The sequence below is a fragment of the Toxorhynchites rutilus genome, chromosome 2 (genome assembly GCF_029784135.1).
Source record: "Toxorhynchites rutilus septentrionalis strain SRP chromosome 2, ASM2978413v1, whole genome shotgun sequence".
Classification (NCBI taxonomy): Eukaryota; Metazoa; Arthropoda; class Insecta; order Diptera; family Culicidae; genus Toxorhynchites; species Toxorhynchites rutilus.
The window spans coordinates 285919065-285939420 of record NC_073745.1 but is presented as its reverse complement, the minus strand read 5'-3'; the positions used below and the strand labels follow the sequence as shown (position 1 = coordinate 285939420).

The following is a 20356-nucleotide window of genomic DNA, read 5'->3' as shown; positions in this document are numbered from 1 at the left end:
CAAACGTTTGCGTTACACTTTTGGTGGTAGCATTGCGGGTGCCCTGGAACGGTCTTCCCGGGCCGGACTCATTGAGATGGATTGAAAAATTGAAACCATATCAAGTGCCACTCGAGTGCCGAGCGATCGTCGTCGTCGACCTTCTCTGTTCTTAAATGGACCGCTGGAGTGGCACTAGTACACTTGAGCCGATGTCTGTGGCAACTACTTTGTGGTCAATCTAAACACTATCGGCTAGCGGAAAGCTTTTCGAAGAATCTATTTTAAGCTCGAATGTTTCGATAATAATACATATCGTCATTGGGGCGATAGAAGTATATGAGCGCGGAGCTAATATTTATCTTGAAATTTTGCATAAGCGAAGGCGATGGATGATAAGCATGCGTTGATGGTAAACACTTGGCGGTTGCAATTAATCAGAAAGCACTCCAAACCGTGCTGTTGGTGCTGATGCGGCACTCACTTTCGAGTGGACAGTCTCTATCGGTCATGATGAGGGTCGGTTTCTTTTTTTTCTAGTTGATTTTTTGCAGTTAGTTCTATGTGGATTGCAGGAAGAAGTAGTGATGGTTTTTGAACAGTTTTTTGTTTTGGTTTTGTTCCGAAATATTTAGTAAAAGCATTTTATCTGTAGAAGAAAGAAGGACTCGTTCATAAATGTGGCACATTTAAACAGTAACGAATTTCAGTCAACCCTATATGACCAGGGTGGCAACTTGATTTGTGTTTTGAAATTCCTGGTTTTCTCCCGGTTATCCTGGTAGATTTTTTCAAAAATTCCTGGTTCTTAATATACATGCAAACACTCTACAATTTTGCAAAACAAGATGAACTCATTTTTTTCTATGTTGAAGATTGTCATAGAACAAGAAATATAGTAAAACAAACAATAGAACTGTAAAAACGGGACAGAATTATTGAAAACAAAGTTAAATGAAATACAACTCGCATATACAGGGAGAATGTATCCGCAAGCAGGGCTCAGCATAGTCATAGTCAACTGAGGATAGTCGGCTGACTAACCGACTGACTCTATCCATAGTCAGTCGGTAAATGACTTTTGGCTCTTCACGCAGTCAGTCACTGACTGGACTAGTTCACCAGTCATCCTCGCTAGTCAGCGCTAGTCGATTCATTTTTTAGTCAAGTCATTTTTGTTGGCGGCGACTGCCGAAGCAGTTCTAGTCGAAGCGACTGGGAGTAGAGTCGGTCTTCATTTATCACCTTCGAAGATTTGGGGCCCTGTCCGCAAGTATTTGCACCTTTCTGGCCTCTAACTCCTTCGCTTCCTGCGCAACTTTGCGCTTCCGTTCCGCTACTATCTTCTTAACTGCATCTTCCTGATTGGACTTCTTGAGAGCTTCAATGTGACGCTCATGAGAGCTATTGCATGAGACTCATTTGTCATTTCAACATTTAAAACTCCACCAGCATCCAAGATGGCACTTTTGTACTCGCTTGTGTTTCTGCAAATCGGAATGTTTCCCTAACACAGACTTCAAAACCATGGAGCCTGGGGGAATCGGCATACAAAGTAGATACAAGCAGCGGGTACATTTGTACTCGCTTGCATTTCTGCAAATCGGAATGTATTCCTAACACATATTTCAAAACCATGAAGCCTGCAGAAATCGGCATTGCAAAATAGATGCAAGTTGTGGGTACTTTTGTACTCGCTTGCATTTCTGCAAATCGGAGTGTATCCCTAACACAGATTTCAAAACCATTGAGCATTGGCATTGCAAATGAGATGCAAGCTGCGAGTACTTTTGTACTCGCTTGTATTTTTGCAAACCGGAATGTGTTTTCCCAACACAGATTCCGAAACCAATAAGTTGGGAAAATCGGCATTGCAGATCTCGGCAGTAATTTTATACCCCCATGCATTTTTACACTCCGGTATTCGGTTTGCTAACACGGTCTACAAAAGCGGGTACAAATGCAACGCGAGATTTCACCGATGTCTATTGCTTGAAATCTCTATTCAGTGCTTTAGTTCGCTCTACGCTGGAATATTGCTCATCGATTTGGAATCCATTCTACCTGAATGGAGTCAACAGGATTGAAGCCGTGCAGAAACGGTTTATTCGGTTCGCTTTACGGCATCTACCGTGGAACAATCCTCATCAGCTTCCAAGTTACGAGAGCCGATGCCAACTAATAAGTCTATAAACGCTACATGTACGGAGAGATCTAAACCGCGCCTTACTGATGTATGACGTCTTGATGGCTAGGACAGAAATCAATTTTAACATTCAATCTCGAACTCTACGAAACTACGTCTTCCTTCGAGTACCTTTCCGTCGTACTAGCTATGGATGCAACTCAGCCGTTCAAGGCCTGTAGCGACTGTTCAACATAGTAGCTTCGGGTTTCGACTACCATATTTCACGAAGTGCGGTTCGGCGAAATTTCATTGTTATGATAAGAAATTTTCATTAATATCATTAGGACAGAAAGTGTCTGTTGATTTACCAAATAAATAAATACCTCGCGTGCTTTGGCTCGGTTATTCGAGACTGCATATCCCTTCATGTCGCCAGCTCACTGAATTTTTACGCATATCGTTTGATGATTAGGCAAAATGTTGATAACTATTAGCTGCGATAACCACTACCATAATGCATCAATTGACCTACATTGGGATTTCTTCGCAATTGAATTCGTAGATTGTTTCATTCATTTACTAGTTTAATCAATAATTTAATCAATACATACAAAAGATAGCTCTGCGCAGCGGCGATATCGTACCCAATGAGGAACTTTCGAGGTGTGATTATTGCTAATTGAAAAAACACAATTGATTACTAAGTCAACGGCAGTCCAACGCCAACCTTGCGGTTATATCATAGGTATAACCCATCCATAGTTTTTTAGCATATCGCACGAACCCAGAGTATTACAAAATTCAATGAACTCCTGTTAAATTTTGTCCGCCACGATACCACTGATTCTATCTTTCTCCACGAAATGTTCAAGAGCGAAATTCATGCGCTTTTTTGCAACATCAGGATAGTTTGCAATAACTGCTGGATCGATACAAGATATATATCGTGTCACGGGATACGACAAAGGTGATCGTTCCTTCATTTTTCGAAGAAATGCTATGTAGTACTTTTTACATTTCTGTCGAAAAATCAAGATATTTTTCTCAGAAACGTGATTTTTCTCCACTATACTTTTGATTGCAATTGATCCCAATTCAATTTTAGCTGGTAGTAGAACAGGATGTCGACTTCCTTAAAAATCCTTGAAAATCAGGGAATATCAGGGAATTCAAACAATGTCAGGGAAAGTCAGGAAATATCAGGGAAGTTTTTCACCAAGTTGGAAAAAATGAAATTCTGTCAATTAGAATTTTGATTATTGCAGAAATTAGAAAGTTAATGATACCAAAGAAATTGTATTTGACTAGTTTGACTCTCTGTAGGTTTTTCGGTTTACTTTTGCCTGTAGGTGAACTTAGTCCTTCCGAAGGGTAAGCAGCGCAAAATTAGACGGCTTTTACTTTTACGCGATGTTTTTCTGGCATTTTTGGCATCAGTATCTGCCGTTCAGCTTTAACCAATTCCCTTCCTTTTCTTCTTCGAAAACTATCGATAAATTAATGCTTGAAAATCATACTACGAGAGCTGAGCTCCCGTGGTGCTCAGTTATGTAGCACAAATCACTCCACACTGCTGAAAAATACATGGTTGTACTGAGAAGAATGTTTCATAACAACCAGGAAGCTGAGAAGGTTTAACTAGGGCGTGATAAAATGAGCTTTACGATGATTTTTTGGTTCGATGAAACATTGTAAGATATACATTGTCGTTGGTTTCGACGAGTCTTTGAACAAGACTACAAAGAGGCTACAGATGGATCTGAATGTCAGATTTTGGGATGAAGAAGAGGTTTGGTTTGGTGAATAGTTACATGACGTCACTGTTCTTGGGACATTCTCAAGCATTAGGAATGAACTTGCAGCTTTTGAAGAAGGCATGGGAACTATATATTTCAACACACTTCTTTTTGTGTCGATGGACGATGGACAACTGGTTTTTCAAAATGAAGAAAAAAAAAGCTCTTGAATTTGGGTAGCTTCGGATTGCATATTTTACACGGTTCATCAAAGGATTTAAAAAAATACTCGCCAAAATTTCACTACTGACAAATCTTGAAATTTCGTCTAAGATGCGAGGCATGAATCCATGTATCCTTGATCTTTCCAAAAATGGAGGGAAAACGACTCGAGAAGCTTTCGACTATTGGCTTTTTGATATTTGACGGATTTGGTCGTATCAGTGGAGCTCCAGCAGATTTATCATTGAAAGAATATTGCTAGCCACATAAACAAGTTTGCTCACTATGATCCGAAAAATGAACGACTGGGCCATTTTTGAAAAGGACAGGTTTACGGAAGTTTTTAGCCAAAATGGTCTTCTGTCTCTCGTTAGAAACCTCAACGTTGAGAGGGCTTTTCCATTAGCGAATGTTTTTATGAAAATATGTGGGAGGAAACGGTTGTGCTATGCGTTAAGTTTATGATGCTATATTTCATTTTGGAAGGATAATAAAGATGTTGAGCTCCTTTTATCGTCATATGAATCAAAGTTAATAAAACGGCTACAGGAAACAGAAGTGGAATCTCTGGAGGTAAAACGGAGAAAATTTTGCAAAACGTACAGAAGGGGCCCGAAAGATTGCGAGATAAAGCATTTCGTTGAAATCGTAACAGTTTCATGAAACTGATCCGAATCAAAATGAAAATGTCTCATTCTGTACTAGTATTTGAGACTCCTTCGAAATAACTTTGAACTGTATTAGTATATCCATTATTAAAAATCTTTGACGACACTTATCAGTCGTCGTTAAACTCAATTTAAAATCACAAACAATAAATTTATTGGAAAATATCGACAGACGTTCTTCTAAATTTCATTGTTTAAGCTAACTAAATGTTTTAGGAGCTACAGCTAAAATACATTTAGAGAATTTAATTACTAGTCTACACCTGGAATTTGTCTGAAAAATTACTTGAAAATCAGGGAATATCAGGGAATTTATTTTCGGATTTTGAGTCGACACCCTGTAGAAACGAATCATCAGAAAGATCAACGTTTATGCGGGACTTCAGATTACCTTTTAAAAGCGAAGGCTTGAGCAATTTATCCGTTACTGGTTCGATAAGGTTCGTTAGTTCGAAGGTGCTATAGGCTCGTCACTCTGAAAGCTCGTCAAAAAAGGTTGAACTGTACCAGCTGATGTTAAAAAAAATCTTAATTTAGTCCCCAACAATTTATCCTCAATAGCCTCTGCAACTACTCTAAAGGTATTGATTGTGAAAACAGCAGCAAAGCTCCTACGGAAATATGGATGTGTATCTTTGTGCTTACGCTCCTTTTGTGCTTTGACTGCGGCTACGTAGGTTTTAAGGTACGGCAGCATGTCTAAGGCTCTTTCTGCCACCGGCTGATTTTCGATCCATCTTACTTCGCAAAACAGTACTCCGCACGTCTTAATGTAACGTTCTTAAACAGGCTATACAGGCACTGAAGGAATTCATCTATTTTCCATCCAGTCTTTTTCATTCCTTCTTTGAACGAATTATGCACAACATCCACAACCACAACTACCTATATTCGTGAGCTCGTTGTTTTGGCTACCTCGGATTCCGCGGATTTCTTCATTCAACTGCTTCATAACATTCCAATTAACATGGGAACCGTCCATGCTGAGTTGACCCGCTCTCTTCAACAAACTAGGTTTATCTTCGAAACATTTCTTCAATCCGTCGATCAAGTCCTGTGCACGCGCTGAGCTTAGAAACCAATGTACCTGGATTCCACCGTGCCCTTCGTTTCATTCCAGTAACGAACGCTAACATTCATCTGTTGCTTTTAGGAAATCTTATTAAACTTTTCGTCGAATCCGATAACGATATCCTTGCAATTTTCGAGTAAACGAAGGCTGACTGATTGATGATCAATGTATATAAAACATCCATCTAATTTTTCCTGGTTTTGTATGAAAATTCCCGGTTATTTCCCGGTTTTTCCTGGTGGAAAAAAAATCTGGCTATTTCCCGATTATCCAGGTTTTCCCGGTTGAGTTGCCACCCTGTATGACGCATCGAAGCGTTCTAGTCCATATATGTTACATATTTACTCAAGTTCTAAAGGTACTCAAGGTTCTCTTAGTTCGTATGAAGTGGCGGTAGATTTGATAGAAACAACACTTGTCAAGTTTTTCAGCCACGTGAGTTAATGTATTACTTACTAGAACAACTTACAGCACCAAAAGGAAGCATATTCCAAATATCATAACAATAAGTGAGATCGTCCCTTCGGCTGTAACGCAGGCGACAGAGTGAGAACCTCAAACTAATTTGCTTGTCGTTTAGAATCGACATCTCACGACTGATTAGCATCGGTGACAGCGAGTTACTCAACCGGTCAATAATCCCATCTGTTCCCAACGAAGCCAAGCCTCAGCGTAATTAAACGTTTCACTTCCTGGTGCTGTGTGATTCGTAAACAGAATCACGTCACATTCTATACTCAGCCGGTGTAGTGTACGATTCCCAAGACTCACAAGTACATAAGTCAAAGACGCGATAATCTCACGGTATCAGCAGCAGCAGCTTCCATTCCGATTTCAAAACGACACTTTGCCTCGCGCTGCTCCAATAAGTTTTATTGCCCACTGCCCACTGTTGTTTCATCCAGCCCGGCTTCATCCAGTTCCGCAGTGGATTCCGGTCTTTTTATTTTTACACCCGCATTTTCTCGCTTGGTCGGATGGTGGACTCGCTCACACGCAAGTTCACGCATTCGGTGATAAGAGAAGGGGACCGCCGGCCAACCCACCAACCAACCAACGACCAGACGGTCGCCCCCGAGCGGAGCTTATTTTTATACACAATGAAAAGCATCATCACCTTGGTTGGTGGCTGATGTAGCGGACTGGTATTTCAAACGGGGATGCGGATGAATTAAACCAGAGTGAGCACTTGGGTGTTACTGTGAAAGCGGTTCCAAATTCATGAACTTTGCGAGGGAATCCTGGCAGAATTTCAAATTTTGATCGACCTCGTTCAGAACTATTAATGCTTTACACCGCTGTTTTCTCTCATGGAAAATACTGCGAGAAAAACAATACACAATTGCTTCATAATAATGCAGTTCTAAAGGATTGTTCCAGCAGCTACAAATGATATCCCAAAATAACTGGTTTAAACAAGAGCGAAACAATTTTGATCACATATTTTCCGGGAATCCTTCAACAATTTCAAAGTAGAAATTATTTTTCTATTTTCATTGATCTTTTAAATATAATCTCTATTAATTTTAGCAAATTTTATGCCGACGCATAATCCAGCTTCCAAAATATTAGGTTGGGGAAAAATGAATTCATTTTCTCGCGTAATATCGATCATACAATTTCAAGTTTATGCTCGTTGTAAAAGCGAAATTTCACACTAAAAATATTCAAATTTTTTTTTATTGTTTTATCAGTTGTGAGGTACAGGGTGTCACAATGGAAGTCAACAAAGAGAAAAATAGGTACATTTTACACTTTTTCTTTTATGAAAATGAAAATGAAAGTCAGATCGCTGATCTCTACTTTTAACAACTGGACCGTTTGAAGCCAGCGATTGACCAGAAACGACCAGAACTGACCAACAGAAGAAGTATTGTGTTCCATCATGCCACACATGTCTACAATGACTCGCCAGAAAATCCAGAAGCTTGATTGAGATGTTTAAATTCATCCACCATATAGTCCGGAGCTGGCCCCAAGCGATTACCATCTTTTTATCGCATTGCACAAAACAAGAGAAGATTGTGAAAATCGATTGCTAGAGTTTTCCGCCAATAAGGACCAAGACTTCCATGAGAACTCCGCCTGCGAATGACAGATCGCTATAGTAGCATGTCCGAAAAAAAACCTGAAAATGCTGAGAACTGAGAGTAGGGGGTCCAAAATCCCTCAGGAGGATGGTTGTAATAGCTGTTAACATTGCACAATGGTCCAGGAGATGCATTTAAGTTGAAATTAGCATTTAGAGCTTGACAGTTATTCTCTAGACAAAAACTGTCTTAGACAAAGTTGTTACTCGTGATAGAGCGCTCGTTTTTATGTTGTGACAAAAATTTTCGATGAAATAAAAAATCTAACTTTCTTATTTTTATAGATAGAGGTAAACATAGTTCGACAATGTTGTAGCTCCAATTATTTGAGACATCTTTGTAGAACAAAGTTTTTCTCTATCTCTTGAAATAACCGATATAGCGCCTTGTTTCTAAGTTACGTTAGGGTAACCATGAAAAAAACGGTTTTTTTTTGCTCTAACTTTTATGTTTCAAATTTTACATGCAAACTGTCTTTGAAAGACCTTTAGAGTTTACTAATACAAACATTTTTCGATACAAAACTTGTCAATATCTCAACTTTATTCAAAGTTATTGATATTTATTCCCAAAAAAACATGCTTTTTTCATTTATTTGTCGAACTATGTTCACCTCTATCTATAAAGATATAAAAGTTAGATTATTTTATTTTATTTTGGTCACCCTATATTTGACAACATAAAAGCGAGCGCTCTATCATGCGTAACAACTTTGTCTAAGACAGTTTTTGTCTAGAGAATAACTGTCGAGCTCTAAAAGCTAATTTCCACTTAAATGCATCTCCTGGACCATTGTACATTGGTTATTAAGGAAATTATTAAATGGACAAACTCCTTATCAGATCACTCACCAAAGTGAATCCTAATCCTTACCTCTCCACACTAACAACTATCTCTTCCATGATAATCGCTAGGGAATCATGCCATAGAGGCGACCCTTCTGGGCTTCGGGCGACAATTATTATACTAACATTTCTTCCCTTCCCCTGGTAACTGTAAGGACGTGGCTGGCGTCGTTATTGACTACTTAAAGCTCGAATAATCGAAACTTACACAATGAGAATAATTTACTACTCCCATGCGCCACTCAGTGTGTTCTTTGTGCAATTTCGCTGGTTCAGGTCAATCACGGAGAGCAACTACGATTTGTACAGTCTACCCAAGCTCAAGCTGAATCGCAGCCTATGGGATGGTGTTCCCAAAGCTCGTCCAGAATCATTCGTGTTGTGACATAGGACTACGACTTTCATTTATGTGCTGTGCTGTAAGTTCAAAGTTTCGAAAACGAGAGCGTTACGTTGGAGATACAAAGTTAAGATAATTTATTTCTCTTTGCCGACTGAACGAAGTGGTATGATATTAACTCGAATCGGAAAATAAAAGGTCTACGAATGGTGATTGTTAAATTGAATCATTAAATTAAAAATTTGTTTCTATAGCTCAAAATGCTTTTGACGCATTTATCAAATCTCAACAATCTTACTACTCGTTGACGATGCATGTAAGCCGAGGACACTGGTACTCGTATGCAGTTGCACACTGGAATGTGTTTAACTAATACGGACTACACAATGAAGCAGCCCTACGAAATCCATATTGACGATAGATGTAAGCTGTAGGTATTCTTGTATCTGCATGCATTTGTGTACACTAGGATGTATTCCCCCATAACGAGCTACAGAAGCAAGTAACTGACGATGCGAGGAAGTTGCGAGAAATTTCGATGTCATTGGCCCTGGTCAAGGGTACCAAATACTTGTACCAAGAAGTACCTAATTTTGAAATTTCCATAATATTTGTGCTGGTAGGCAATAATTTCCTACGTCCCACATTAACAATGCAGTGGTGTCTTGGACACCATCTTTCTGTTTTTTAGCTGATGGTATTCGTTTGTTTTTGCGCGTGAGCGACTCTATCATGAAAATATCGGTATCTCACTCAGGCGCAGAAGCGTTCCAGAGAATCGTCGTCATCGACGCTCAGTACGAGGCATTCTCGTGTAAGATTTGCCCGGCGGTATCTTGTATGATCCTATACGGGTTACTGCTTATGCACATAATAACAACGTTGCTTTTCCTTTTGGCGATGGAACCGTGGATCACCATGGAATCCTTTAAGCATAGAGTAAAGGTCCGATCACGCCGGGCCGACAAGCTTGTTTTGCTCGTTCAGCAAGGAGCTGACTTGCAAGGCATGCTTGATGGTTTCACAGTTTACGCCGCAAAGACCAAGTTGATGGAAGTAAATACGAATAATACCTCCAGTTTCACGGTATCGAGGCAGCAGATTGAGAAAGTCAAAACCTTCCAATATCTTGACACCAGATAGCCAGCTGCACGAATCAGAAAAGCACGGTGTTCCTTTGCAGGCCTCCGAAACATTTGACGCTCAGGCCAGATCTCACTAGTAGTGGCAGTGGAGATTTTTCCGTTCAGCCCTATGCGTCAGATAACCGACACAGGACCAGTGAGTAAGTAAGCAAGTATGTAAGAAGATGCGATCAACTCGAAACTTTCGACATGCTTCAGGAATCGGACGCGAATGCTTATTGAATCATTCAGCATAACACAGCAGAGCACTTTTTATAGCAAATTATAATTTCGCGGAACACAATTTGAAAACCCCTGTTCTAGTACTTGCCGATGATCATCATGCGTACTATATGTTAAGTCGATCAAAAACTAATCAAGGCAAGTTTTTATTAAATAGTAACAGCAAATACAGTACTCGTTCTACGAAAAATGTGGATAAAGAAAACATTGCAATTTGAGCCCCTCCCTATTCTATTTCGCAATTCCGCAGCATTCACGATTCATCAGCCATCCAGTTGTCGACCAGTCGGCAACAAGGCTTTCCAAATGTCCAAATTGATCTTTTTCAAGGTCAGAATTTAAACCATGATCATCATTATTCAAGCCACAGTCTTGCTCTAGCTAGCAGACAGCAGACTTTTCCAATGCTGTATTGCTCAAAACAAAGGAAGAATGAAAGATTGATATGGCACACAGTGATGCAATTTTGCCCGGTGGAGGTACCGCGCCGATTTTCATGCTGTCTGGTGGAGAGTGCTTTTGTATTTATGAACTACACCATTTGTGCATCTGTACTGGGGTGTAAGTTTAAAATTTAGAAAACGAGAGCGTTACGTTTGAGGTGCAAGGATTTGAGCGTTAATACTTCTATACTGGCTTAACGAAGTGGTATGAAATTACTGCTTGACCCAAAAACTGCATTAAAAGCGAACTATTGGAATCACAAAAATCCATAAATATTGGTAAAACCACAAAAATCTATAAAAATCTCAACAAGTGAGAGTGATAGCCATACGAAAACCCAACAAGCCGGCTTGCGATCACAACTCGTATAGGCCGATTGCAATGTTATCCTGTATTCGTAAATTGTTAGAGAAAATGATTCTACTTCGTTTGGACAAGTGGGTTGAAGCGAACAATTTGCTGTCAAATACGCAGTTTGGCTTCCGCCGAGGTAAAGGGACGAACGATTGTCTCGCGCTGCTATCTTCTGAAATCCAAAGCGCATTTGCTCGTAATGAACAAATGGCTTCCGTTTTTCTCGATATCAAAGGGGCATTTGATTCAGTTTCCATGGAAATTCTCTCAGTGAAAATTCATAATCGTGGACTTTCGCCAATTCTGAATAATTTCCTGTACAATTTACTCTCAGAAAAGCACATGTTTTTCAATCATGGCAGCTTGAATTCTTCTCGATACAGTTTTATGGGCCTACCACAAGGCTCCTGCCTAAGCCCCCTCTTGTATAGTTTTTACGTCAATGATATGGATGATTGTCTAACTAGAAACTGCATGCTGAGACAACTTGCAGACGAGGGAGTTATTTCCATCACGGGTACTAATCCCGCCATTCTGCAAAAATCCTTGCAAGATACCCCGAACAACCTGTTCACGTGGGCTCTCAAGCTGGGTATCGAATTCTCTACGGAGAAAACCGAAATGGTCGTTTTTTCTAGGAAGCACGAACCCGCCCAATTCCAGCTTCACCTATCCGGTAAAGCGATCAGGCACTCGATGTTTTTCAAATACCTTGGAGTATATTTTGACTCTAAATGTACCTGGGGAATACACATTGCGTATTTGAAACAGAAATGCCAGCAAAGAATCAATTTTCTCCAAACAATAACCGGAACATGGTGGGGCGCCCATCCAGGAGACTCATTCAGTTGTACAAAACAACGATATTATCAGTGTTAGAATATGGCAGTTTTTGCTTCCGATCAGCTGCCAGGATTCATATTCTCAAGCTGGAGAGAATACAATATCGTTGCTTGCGTATAGCAATGGGGTGTTTGCATTCCACACATACGATGAGTCTCGAAGTCTTGGCAGGAGTATCCCCGCTTACTCTTCGATTCACAGAATTATCCAACAGATTTCTCATCCGTTGCAAGATCATGAATCCATTGGTGATAGCTAACTTCGAAAATCTACTCCAACTGACTCCTCAGTCAAGTTTTATGTCTTTGTACCATGATTTCCTTACCCACGCTCATCTTATTTCCTAACAAGAATAAGACATCTATTGAGTGTTTTGGTCAAAAAATTATTCAAGATTAACTTAGCATGGGTTCCCTCTCATTGCTCGAATCCGGGGAATGAGAAAGCGGACTCGCTAGCTAAGGTGGGCGATTCAGAAGGCACACTTTTTGAAAGGTAAATTGCTTATAACGAATTTTTTCACATTCCTCGTCAGGACACACTCGTTAGTTGGCAGCGCATGTGGAGTGAAGATGAGTTCGGTCGCTGGTTACACACGATTATCCCTAAGGTTTCGACGAAAGCTTGGTTTAAGGGATTGAATGTAGGTCGTGATTTCATTCGCGTGATATCTCGGCTTATGTCCAATCACTACAACCTAAACGCGCATCTCTATCGCATTGGGCTCGCAGCAAACAATCTTTGTGATTGTGGCGATGGCTACCACGACATCGAGCATATTGTCTGGTCGTGTATCCGATTCCATGCTGCTCGCTCTCAGCTCTCTAGAGCAATGAGAGCAAAAGGCAGCCAATCGGATATCCCCGTCCGGGATATCTTAGGTAGCCGTGATCCTGATCTTCTGCTTCATCTATACCTGTTCCTCAGAAACGCCGATGTCAACGTTTAATGATGTTTCCTTCGTTGTGTCCCTGTTTCATATCCCTCCTATCCGATCTATAATATTTTACTTAGTCGCGGCAATACATACACACACTCTTTACAGATACACGGGCCAAAGGTTGTGCAGTGCACTGATCATTCAACAAGAGCCAAAGGTTGTACCGCTCATGACAACTCTACACGAGCTGATGTTTGCGCCGGCTAGTGACCATTCTATCCTGGATTCCTCGAGTCGAGAAGACGCACCACGCTAGATATGGGGTACAGACTAGGGGGCGTTGCTGATTAATGGTCAGCTGCATCCCAAAAGGAAGTATCCCGTGTCGGGCACACGTACAGAGCATTGGAGACAGCAACATCACAATTACGAAAACACTTGTAATACTAACCTCGAGCCAACCGCGAGTAATCGGTTGCATATTACTAACATAGTTATAAGGCAAACATTGTCGAAATATTGAACTCCCGGCCCCGTCAGGTTGACGCCATATGAGCCTTAATAAAAATATATATTTTGGATAAAAAAAAAAATATGGTTGAAAGTCCATCGAAGTTAAGATTGGGCGGCGATTGATGCATGTTGCCGGATGGCCGTGAAGGCACTATACATATTGTGCTCGTTCTGGCCAACCTCAGTTTCTATTATGTCGCTGCACATAATAGAAACTGCACTGTGGATTTGCTGTGGATTTGCACAATTTTTCGTTCAACAGAACGAAAAATTGTGCAAATTTTTTCGCCCCAGAATGCATTCTTAGAATATGTGCGAAGTAAGAATAGTGCAGAGGCAGGCAGATAGGCAGAAGCATAGCAAAAGAGAAATATTAAATAGGACTATCGTGCTGGGTTTCAAACAGTTTTGTGGATATTGGTTGAATATTATTAAATCCCACGTACTGATTGTTCATTTTATTCGTTTTCAAATAATGGTGATGGGGGAACAAATATGTAATCGCCCCGAGCCACAATGTGTCTAGCACGAGAAGAATTTTCGTGATGCATATTGAGTACGCTATGTACATTGCCAATAAATAGGGGAAAAGGGGGGAATTTGGACCACCTAAACAAATCGCCTAATATTTCCAAACCAAAACGGTCTAAATAAAAAATGTCACATTATATACTGAGCTACACTTGTTTTCTCTCAATAAATAATGTTTAATCATTATATAAAGCTTCAATCTACCAAATATATCATAAAATAAAAGAGATCATTTTTGGACATTAAAATTTGAGGACTGTCTGTGGAGTGATTTGGTCCAGTGTGTGTTTCATCGGAAAAACATACTTATGTTTATGTAAAGTATTTTGGGATAATGTTACAACCAGCAACAATGTTTTGGGATCGATACCAGGTGTCTTGGCCAGATTCCAGACCAGAAAAGTTGAATTGACACTATCTCGAATTCTGCATGGATCTTTTCACTGTTGGTCGAGCATTTTCAAACACTTTTGATGCTTGGTCAAAGAAAATCCGTTCTCGATGGCCTACATTGCTCTCTCAAGCTCCTCCTTCTTCCAACGTTGTCTGTCCATCCTCTTTTTGTAATTCAGCGGCATCTAGAATCAATTAGACCAAAGAAAAGTATCAAATCTGTAGGACCAATTCACCCCACAGAAACTTGTCCATGTCACCCCACACAACACGCAAAAATTAAAATGCAATTAATTTCATTTATTGTTATCAAACTTACAGTTTCGCTACATCAAATTGTTCCTCTTCTGTAGGCGAACAGAACTTTACTGCACAATACACGAAAAGTTTGTTTAATTAGCGGGAAAAACCTTAAAACCACGATCGGAAAACCCACATTTTTGATGATCAAAGTGCTTGCTGTGTTCATGCTACCGGTTGCCTCTAGTTGTGAAGTTTTACCAAAGTTTTTTTACTTTAGGTACATACGCTTCAACAATAGAAGGAAATGACATTATAAAAAATCCATGTTGAGCCGTAATTTTTGAGATAAAGGGGTAGTCCAAATCACCCCATATGATCAAATCACCCCGTGTTACCCTACATAAATCTCGAGTATTGTTTCCGAGAGAACAAGAATGATTTATATGTTTTTTTAAAGAGCATGTGTGAATTTAGGAGCGGGTTCGGATTTATTTGTGTAATGATGATGATGTTTTGAATTATAGAGGCTTTCTAAGTTCATCCGCCTCTAGCATAAAAAAGGCCAATTTGGAAAACTAAACTAAACACTCGGCCTTGAGAAAGAGCCTTTGGAAAGTTTCACTGTCGCTGACATTTGATCGCTAGCACAACGACTGATAAACCGCGAATTATTTTGTTTTTTTTCTGTATTATAGTGACTTTCAACGCTTCTGGCTGGTTCGTCACTTTTACCTTCCATTTTGGAAGAATGTCGGGAGTGAGAATTGAACTCGTGATCTTGAGCGTGAGAAGTATGGATGTTACCTCCACGCCAGATCGGCTCCAATCGCGAATTACTTATTGGTAACATTATCAATAAATCAATTAATTTTCGTGAATTCGAGCATCGTTTCCGGGTTTGGTAAAAAATTTAATGTCAGCGGTAGCTGTCAAAGCCGACATCACACATCCGATTCGGTTCGGATTTTCTGTTGCTGTTCTGAGTGGTTTTTGGAGTGTTATCTTGCAAAGAGATACTGAAAAACTACTTGGATATTCAGAAAGTTCAGTGAAAGAAACACTATTGGACGATTCAAGCATTTCCCAGTGGCGATCGAGAGAACTAACATGGATAAACTGACCAGACGACCCGCGTTACGCGGGACAGTCCCACATTTCAACAAAACGTCCCGCGTAATATCCATCCTCCAGTGATCTTTTGGCATAATGGGCTGATCCCAGGTTCGGCATAAAGACCACATCACCTTCCCAACTCCGGCAAATACTTCGTACTATATATCTCCCCGTTAACCATATGACTCGAAAGAAGAGCAGCTTGGACATTCCCTTCACGTCTGTCAGAGAAGGACCTTCTTCGAGAACTTGATATGGATGATATATTCGACGTCATCGCTTACCTGGGGAACGTAAAGTACCCGGTCCCCTGCCATTCGTTGAATTCTAGTATCAAGTACGTCTCGTCTTTCATTATCAGCACGTAATAAAGTTTTTCACTTCTTTCGCCGGAAAGAAGTTTTTCACCAGCACCTGAAGCTAGTCCTTCTTGGTGATTGCCTACTGCTCAGACACAGCCGGTCTCGTCTGACGCTTCCGCATAAAAATGTCCATTTTGGCCAGATTCTTCTCCACCGTTTGGCCGGTTGCTTCGATCTCCCGGCTTAAGGAACGGCAAAGAGATGATATTGTAAATACCAGATCGGCTATATCTGGCGGACACAAAGTGCCTCAGGATGTCCAACTCCTTAGCTGTGGGGTGGAGCTTACAGTTTGGAAAAATCATCAAGTTGCTTGACAGTGCTGCTGCTGTGAATCAACAGCCTTGAATCATTTTTGTTGTAGACTTAATAAACGTAAGATTTAAGGAAAATTTGTTCCCATAAATTATCTTTCATCGCCATCCGAAATGAGTCCATTTATTGAATGCATACATTAACATTAAAATCGATGAAAAATGAATTGGAATTTTCGGGCATTTTATTCGGTAATTTGAAGAAAATTGTAGAATTTGAATCGTGCTTGCCAGGCGTAAATGCTCTGATTGAGCGAATGATATTCGGGCGTAAACAAAATCTAAACCACCGAAAAATCACAACTGAGTGCCGATACTCAGAAAGAAATGATACTGATCAGTTTAGACTCACTAAACTATGGTTTATGTTCACATAACGTATATACATAACGTTTTGTTTTCTGTGTCCCGCCTTAGACCTCTGACCATCTGGTCACTTTAATCATGGATGTAGCATTGAAAAATGTTGGAATGAAAACAAAGAAAATCAAGATGATGAAAAACAGAAAGGATAAAATCATGCGCTGAATTTAAATAGCATTGATTGTAGAATTGGGTAACTGTAGTTGAAAATATACGGATTTAGATTGAACTTAACGAAATCAAAATGAAATTATAGAAGACCAGCAAACCCGGTGATCTTCATCTCGCCCAAAATTGTTTTTAAAAATTTCTCTCGAAATTTTTTTGTTTTGTGCACTTAGTGAATAAATGAAACGTTTTTCGACTGCAATTGAATTCAACATCTTCTATTCACGTCACGGTTAATTAAACAATTCTGATCTAGTTCGATTACTTGTCAACGCTTGTCAACGATTAATAGTCTGCATGATAGTCTGTAGATTCAACTGATAATGATAAGAATAAGTCGCAATACAATTTTCATAAATTGAAAATCAAACCGTTTTATGACTTTGAGAGTGTTTTGTCCCTGTCCACAGAAGATGTGTAGAGTATACAGTAGAACCCCGATTATCCACGGAATAGTCTGGCACGAAAATCGCGGAAAATGCAATAAATGACTAAAAAAGAGATGCAAACACAATATTTCAGCATGATAACTATGTTTTATCAATAAAGGAATCATTAAACTATCCATCTATAAGGTTGTGTACACCAGAAGTCAAATAATGTGAAAGTAATGACAAAAACAACAATGCAAAATCCTACACCTCACTGATAATTTCCGGGAAAGTCCATAGCATTACTATGGAACTCGTTTTCGCGGATAAACCGCATCGCGGATCATCCACTCGCGGATAATCGAGGTTCCACTGTACTTGGAAATTAGATAGTAGGCTAAGGGATTAAACCAATTCTAGGTAATTCTGACTACGACCCCTTCATTATTAAATTGACACAAGAGATTCTTGCGTGAAATTCTTCCAACTATCATGGTCAAATATCTCACATCCCTATATGAAAAACACGCTTGACAGACACTTTAGAGTGTCATTTCGCGATTCGAAACATCTATCTGTTCAATTTCCCATATTTACAGTATGGCAAGTTCGCTTCCTCGCGCTAACGGATCGATCTCCGCAGCATCCCACCGTGTTCCAGTGCAACCTGAAGATTCGTCCGCAACTCCGAAGAAGACATGCACCCGAGCATTGTCCTCTCTTACATTTGAGGGGCTTATTCTCGTGTTTCAAAACAACGGAACTGGTTTCCCCGCACAACGCGCGCGACAAATTCAGTTCAGTTTCTGTGTGCATTTTTTTTTCGCACATCTCGCCACTCTCGAGCCGTTTACTGAATTTCCTTTTACGCAATCTTGATTGCGATCAATAGCCATTTGTGGGAGCTGGTCAGTTAGCGCTGGTTTTTTTTTTCTTCTTGCACTGTTTTCTGTTACATTTCGACGCTTGCTATTGAACTGGGGGCCCATCAACAATTGATCCAACGTTGTGTCGAAGCAAACCTTTCACTGCGCGTCTAAGTTTGGAGATGTGGTCTTCTTGCGCATTCCATTAGCGGAATTTGCTCCACGGGGTAATGAAATTTTGTTCAATCTATGATCGGGAGAGTATTCAAATGCAATTACCGAATGCAATTAGTCTGATAAATTGCCAAATCAAAAAACATTTGTTCCCCGATAGAGGGTGAACTTATTTTTCCAGCAGTTGTCGGAAAGGTTCAGTGGATAGATGTGGAATATTGCAACACTCTCTCGAATGGGGAACTTTTTTTGCGCTGTGACCATGTAACAAATGTGCTGAAGCTAGTCGGTCAACCGGCTGACACCCTCAACTGGTGTTGCTGAACCGATAGCCTCTAGGTTTCGGTTAACTTTCCTTGAAACCGAACTCGATGATCTTATGAAACTATTAGTACGAAAAAGAAATTTTTCCTTATCAACAGAATCAGTCCAGTGTTCTTATTTTTACACGGTCCCACTTAAAACGTGTTTTTTTTGTTTCAAAGCCATTAAAGAATTCAATAACAACACTACTACCAAGAGTGTGGCAAACTACAACTGGATTAGTATGCGATAACGCTCCGTCTTCGGCCGTTCGGAATTGCTCGGCATGTTTTTGTAAATGCACGACTAGTAAATACTGATCTGACTCGGGCTTCATTCACACATTTCTTCTTTGCACTGCGAAACAACACTGGCGAACCCGTTCAAACGATTGAAACGTTGTTCGGAATAATCCATTTTTCTTTTTTGTTGTGACATGCATATTGCTGCTGTTTTTCTACTACTCCTACTGTTGCTTACCTTGACTGCTGTAACATGTTGTAAACATGAGTGAAAAGACAATTCCACATATGATTAGATTCCGTTGTCGGCTGCTTGCACCATATCTGCCCACAGTTGTGACTGCCGGCAAGCTCCGAAGTGCCTTGCGATTTGCAAACATATTTATCATTTCAATTTTCAGCTGAACACTATATCAAGTTCACTCTAAACACGGTCAGGAAAACATACAAATTTCCTCAGAAATTTCTTTATCCTCGCTGCCTCGCCCACTACTCTTTCTCTTCAATCCGCAACCAGAAACCCAGCAACACGGAAAAAGCACGAATACAACATTCTCCTTTTTTTTCAAGGAAGAAAAAATCACTCCTTACACGGCCGAATCACGAAACTTCATCCTTTAATTTTCCCTCTGCACTTGCCAGAGACACTACGGATCGGTAACCACACACTTCTAATCGAACCTTCATTCACAAAATCAGCGATTTTTGCACTTTTAAGTTGCGAGTAATTTAACACTTTTACCACAATTTTCAATACCTTTTTTTTCTGGTATCACTCGTTTCTGCTGCCCTTCCTTCGCTCACAAACAAATCCCCTTCTGGAGTCGAGATATCGAGTTTTTTCTCCTTCGATCCCAACCGAACCGAACCCTACCCTTACTAGTGCCCTATACGCTTCTATGCACCAAAGGGACTTTACGCGTTACGCGACAGCCGACAGCGACAACAGCATCCTACTCCCGAGCCGGCCATATTGCGAATGAATGGAAGCAAACCGAACGGCAGCACTACTACACCCGAGGAGGACTGCTGCGGAGCCGCATATACAGCACTGATATTTCTTTACCTTTTTTTCTTTGCTTGTTCGTATGTTGGTTTTGTTGGGTTTGTATACACGACGCCGTGAAGTACGATAGCATAAATACAGCGAAGAAGAATCACGCAAAGAAACATATCTAATCGACATATGACGCGAGCGCAGGGCTGCTCTTGCGTACCGGTGAAATGTCAATGCTTTGTGTCAGGCGATTACCCGCTATAATCTGGCAAGGTTTGCGTATGTGGAGAAATTATGTTGAACATGGCGATGAAAATTCTTGTCCTATTGGAATTCGATCCCAGGATCAGCGATGCCAAGTGATTTTTTCAAATGTCTTCACATGGTACGAAACAATCATATCGATGGAAATTTAAATTTTTATAACTTACTTTT

At 40.2% G+C, this 20356-nt stretch overlaps 1 protein-coding gene and 1 pseudogene across 1 annotated transcript in view; one reads left to right on the top strand and one right to left on the bottom strand.

Moving 5' to 3' along the window:
- Positions 1-19948, bottom strand: part of LOC129765249 (neogenin) — a 371600-nt gene extending 351652 nt beyond the window's left edge. The window contains exon 1 of the mRNA XM_055765355.1: positions 19163-19948. Coding sequence (XP_055621330.1) covers positions 19163-19313 — 151 coding nt within the window. The 5' untranslated portion in view covers positions 19314-19948. The remainder of the gene's footprint in view (positions 1-19162) is intronic.
- Positions 2726-2802, top strand: LOC129772331 (U4 spliceosomal RNA; annotated as a pseudogene).
- Positions 19949-20356: the final 408 nt, after the last annotated feature.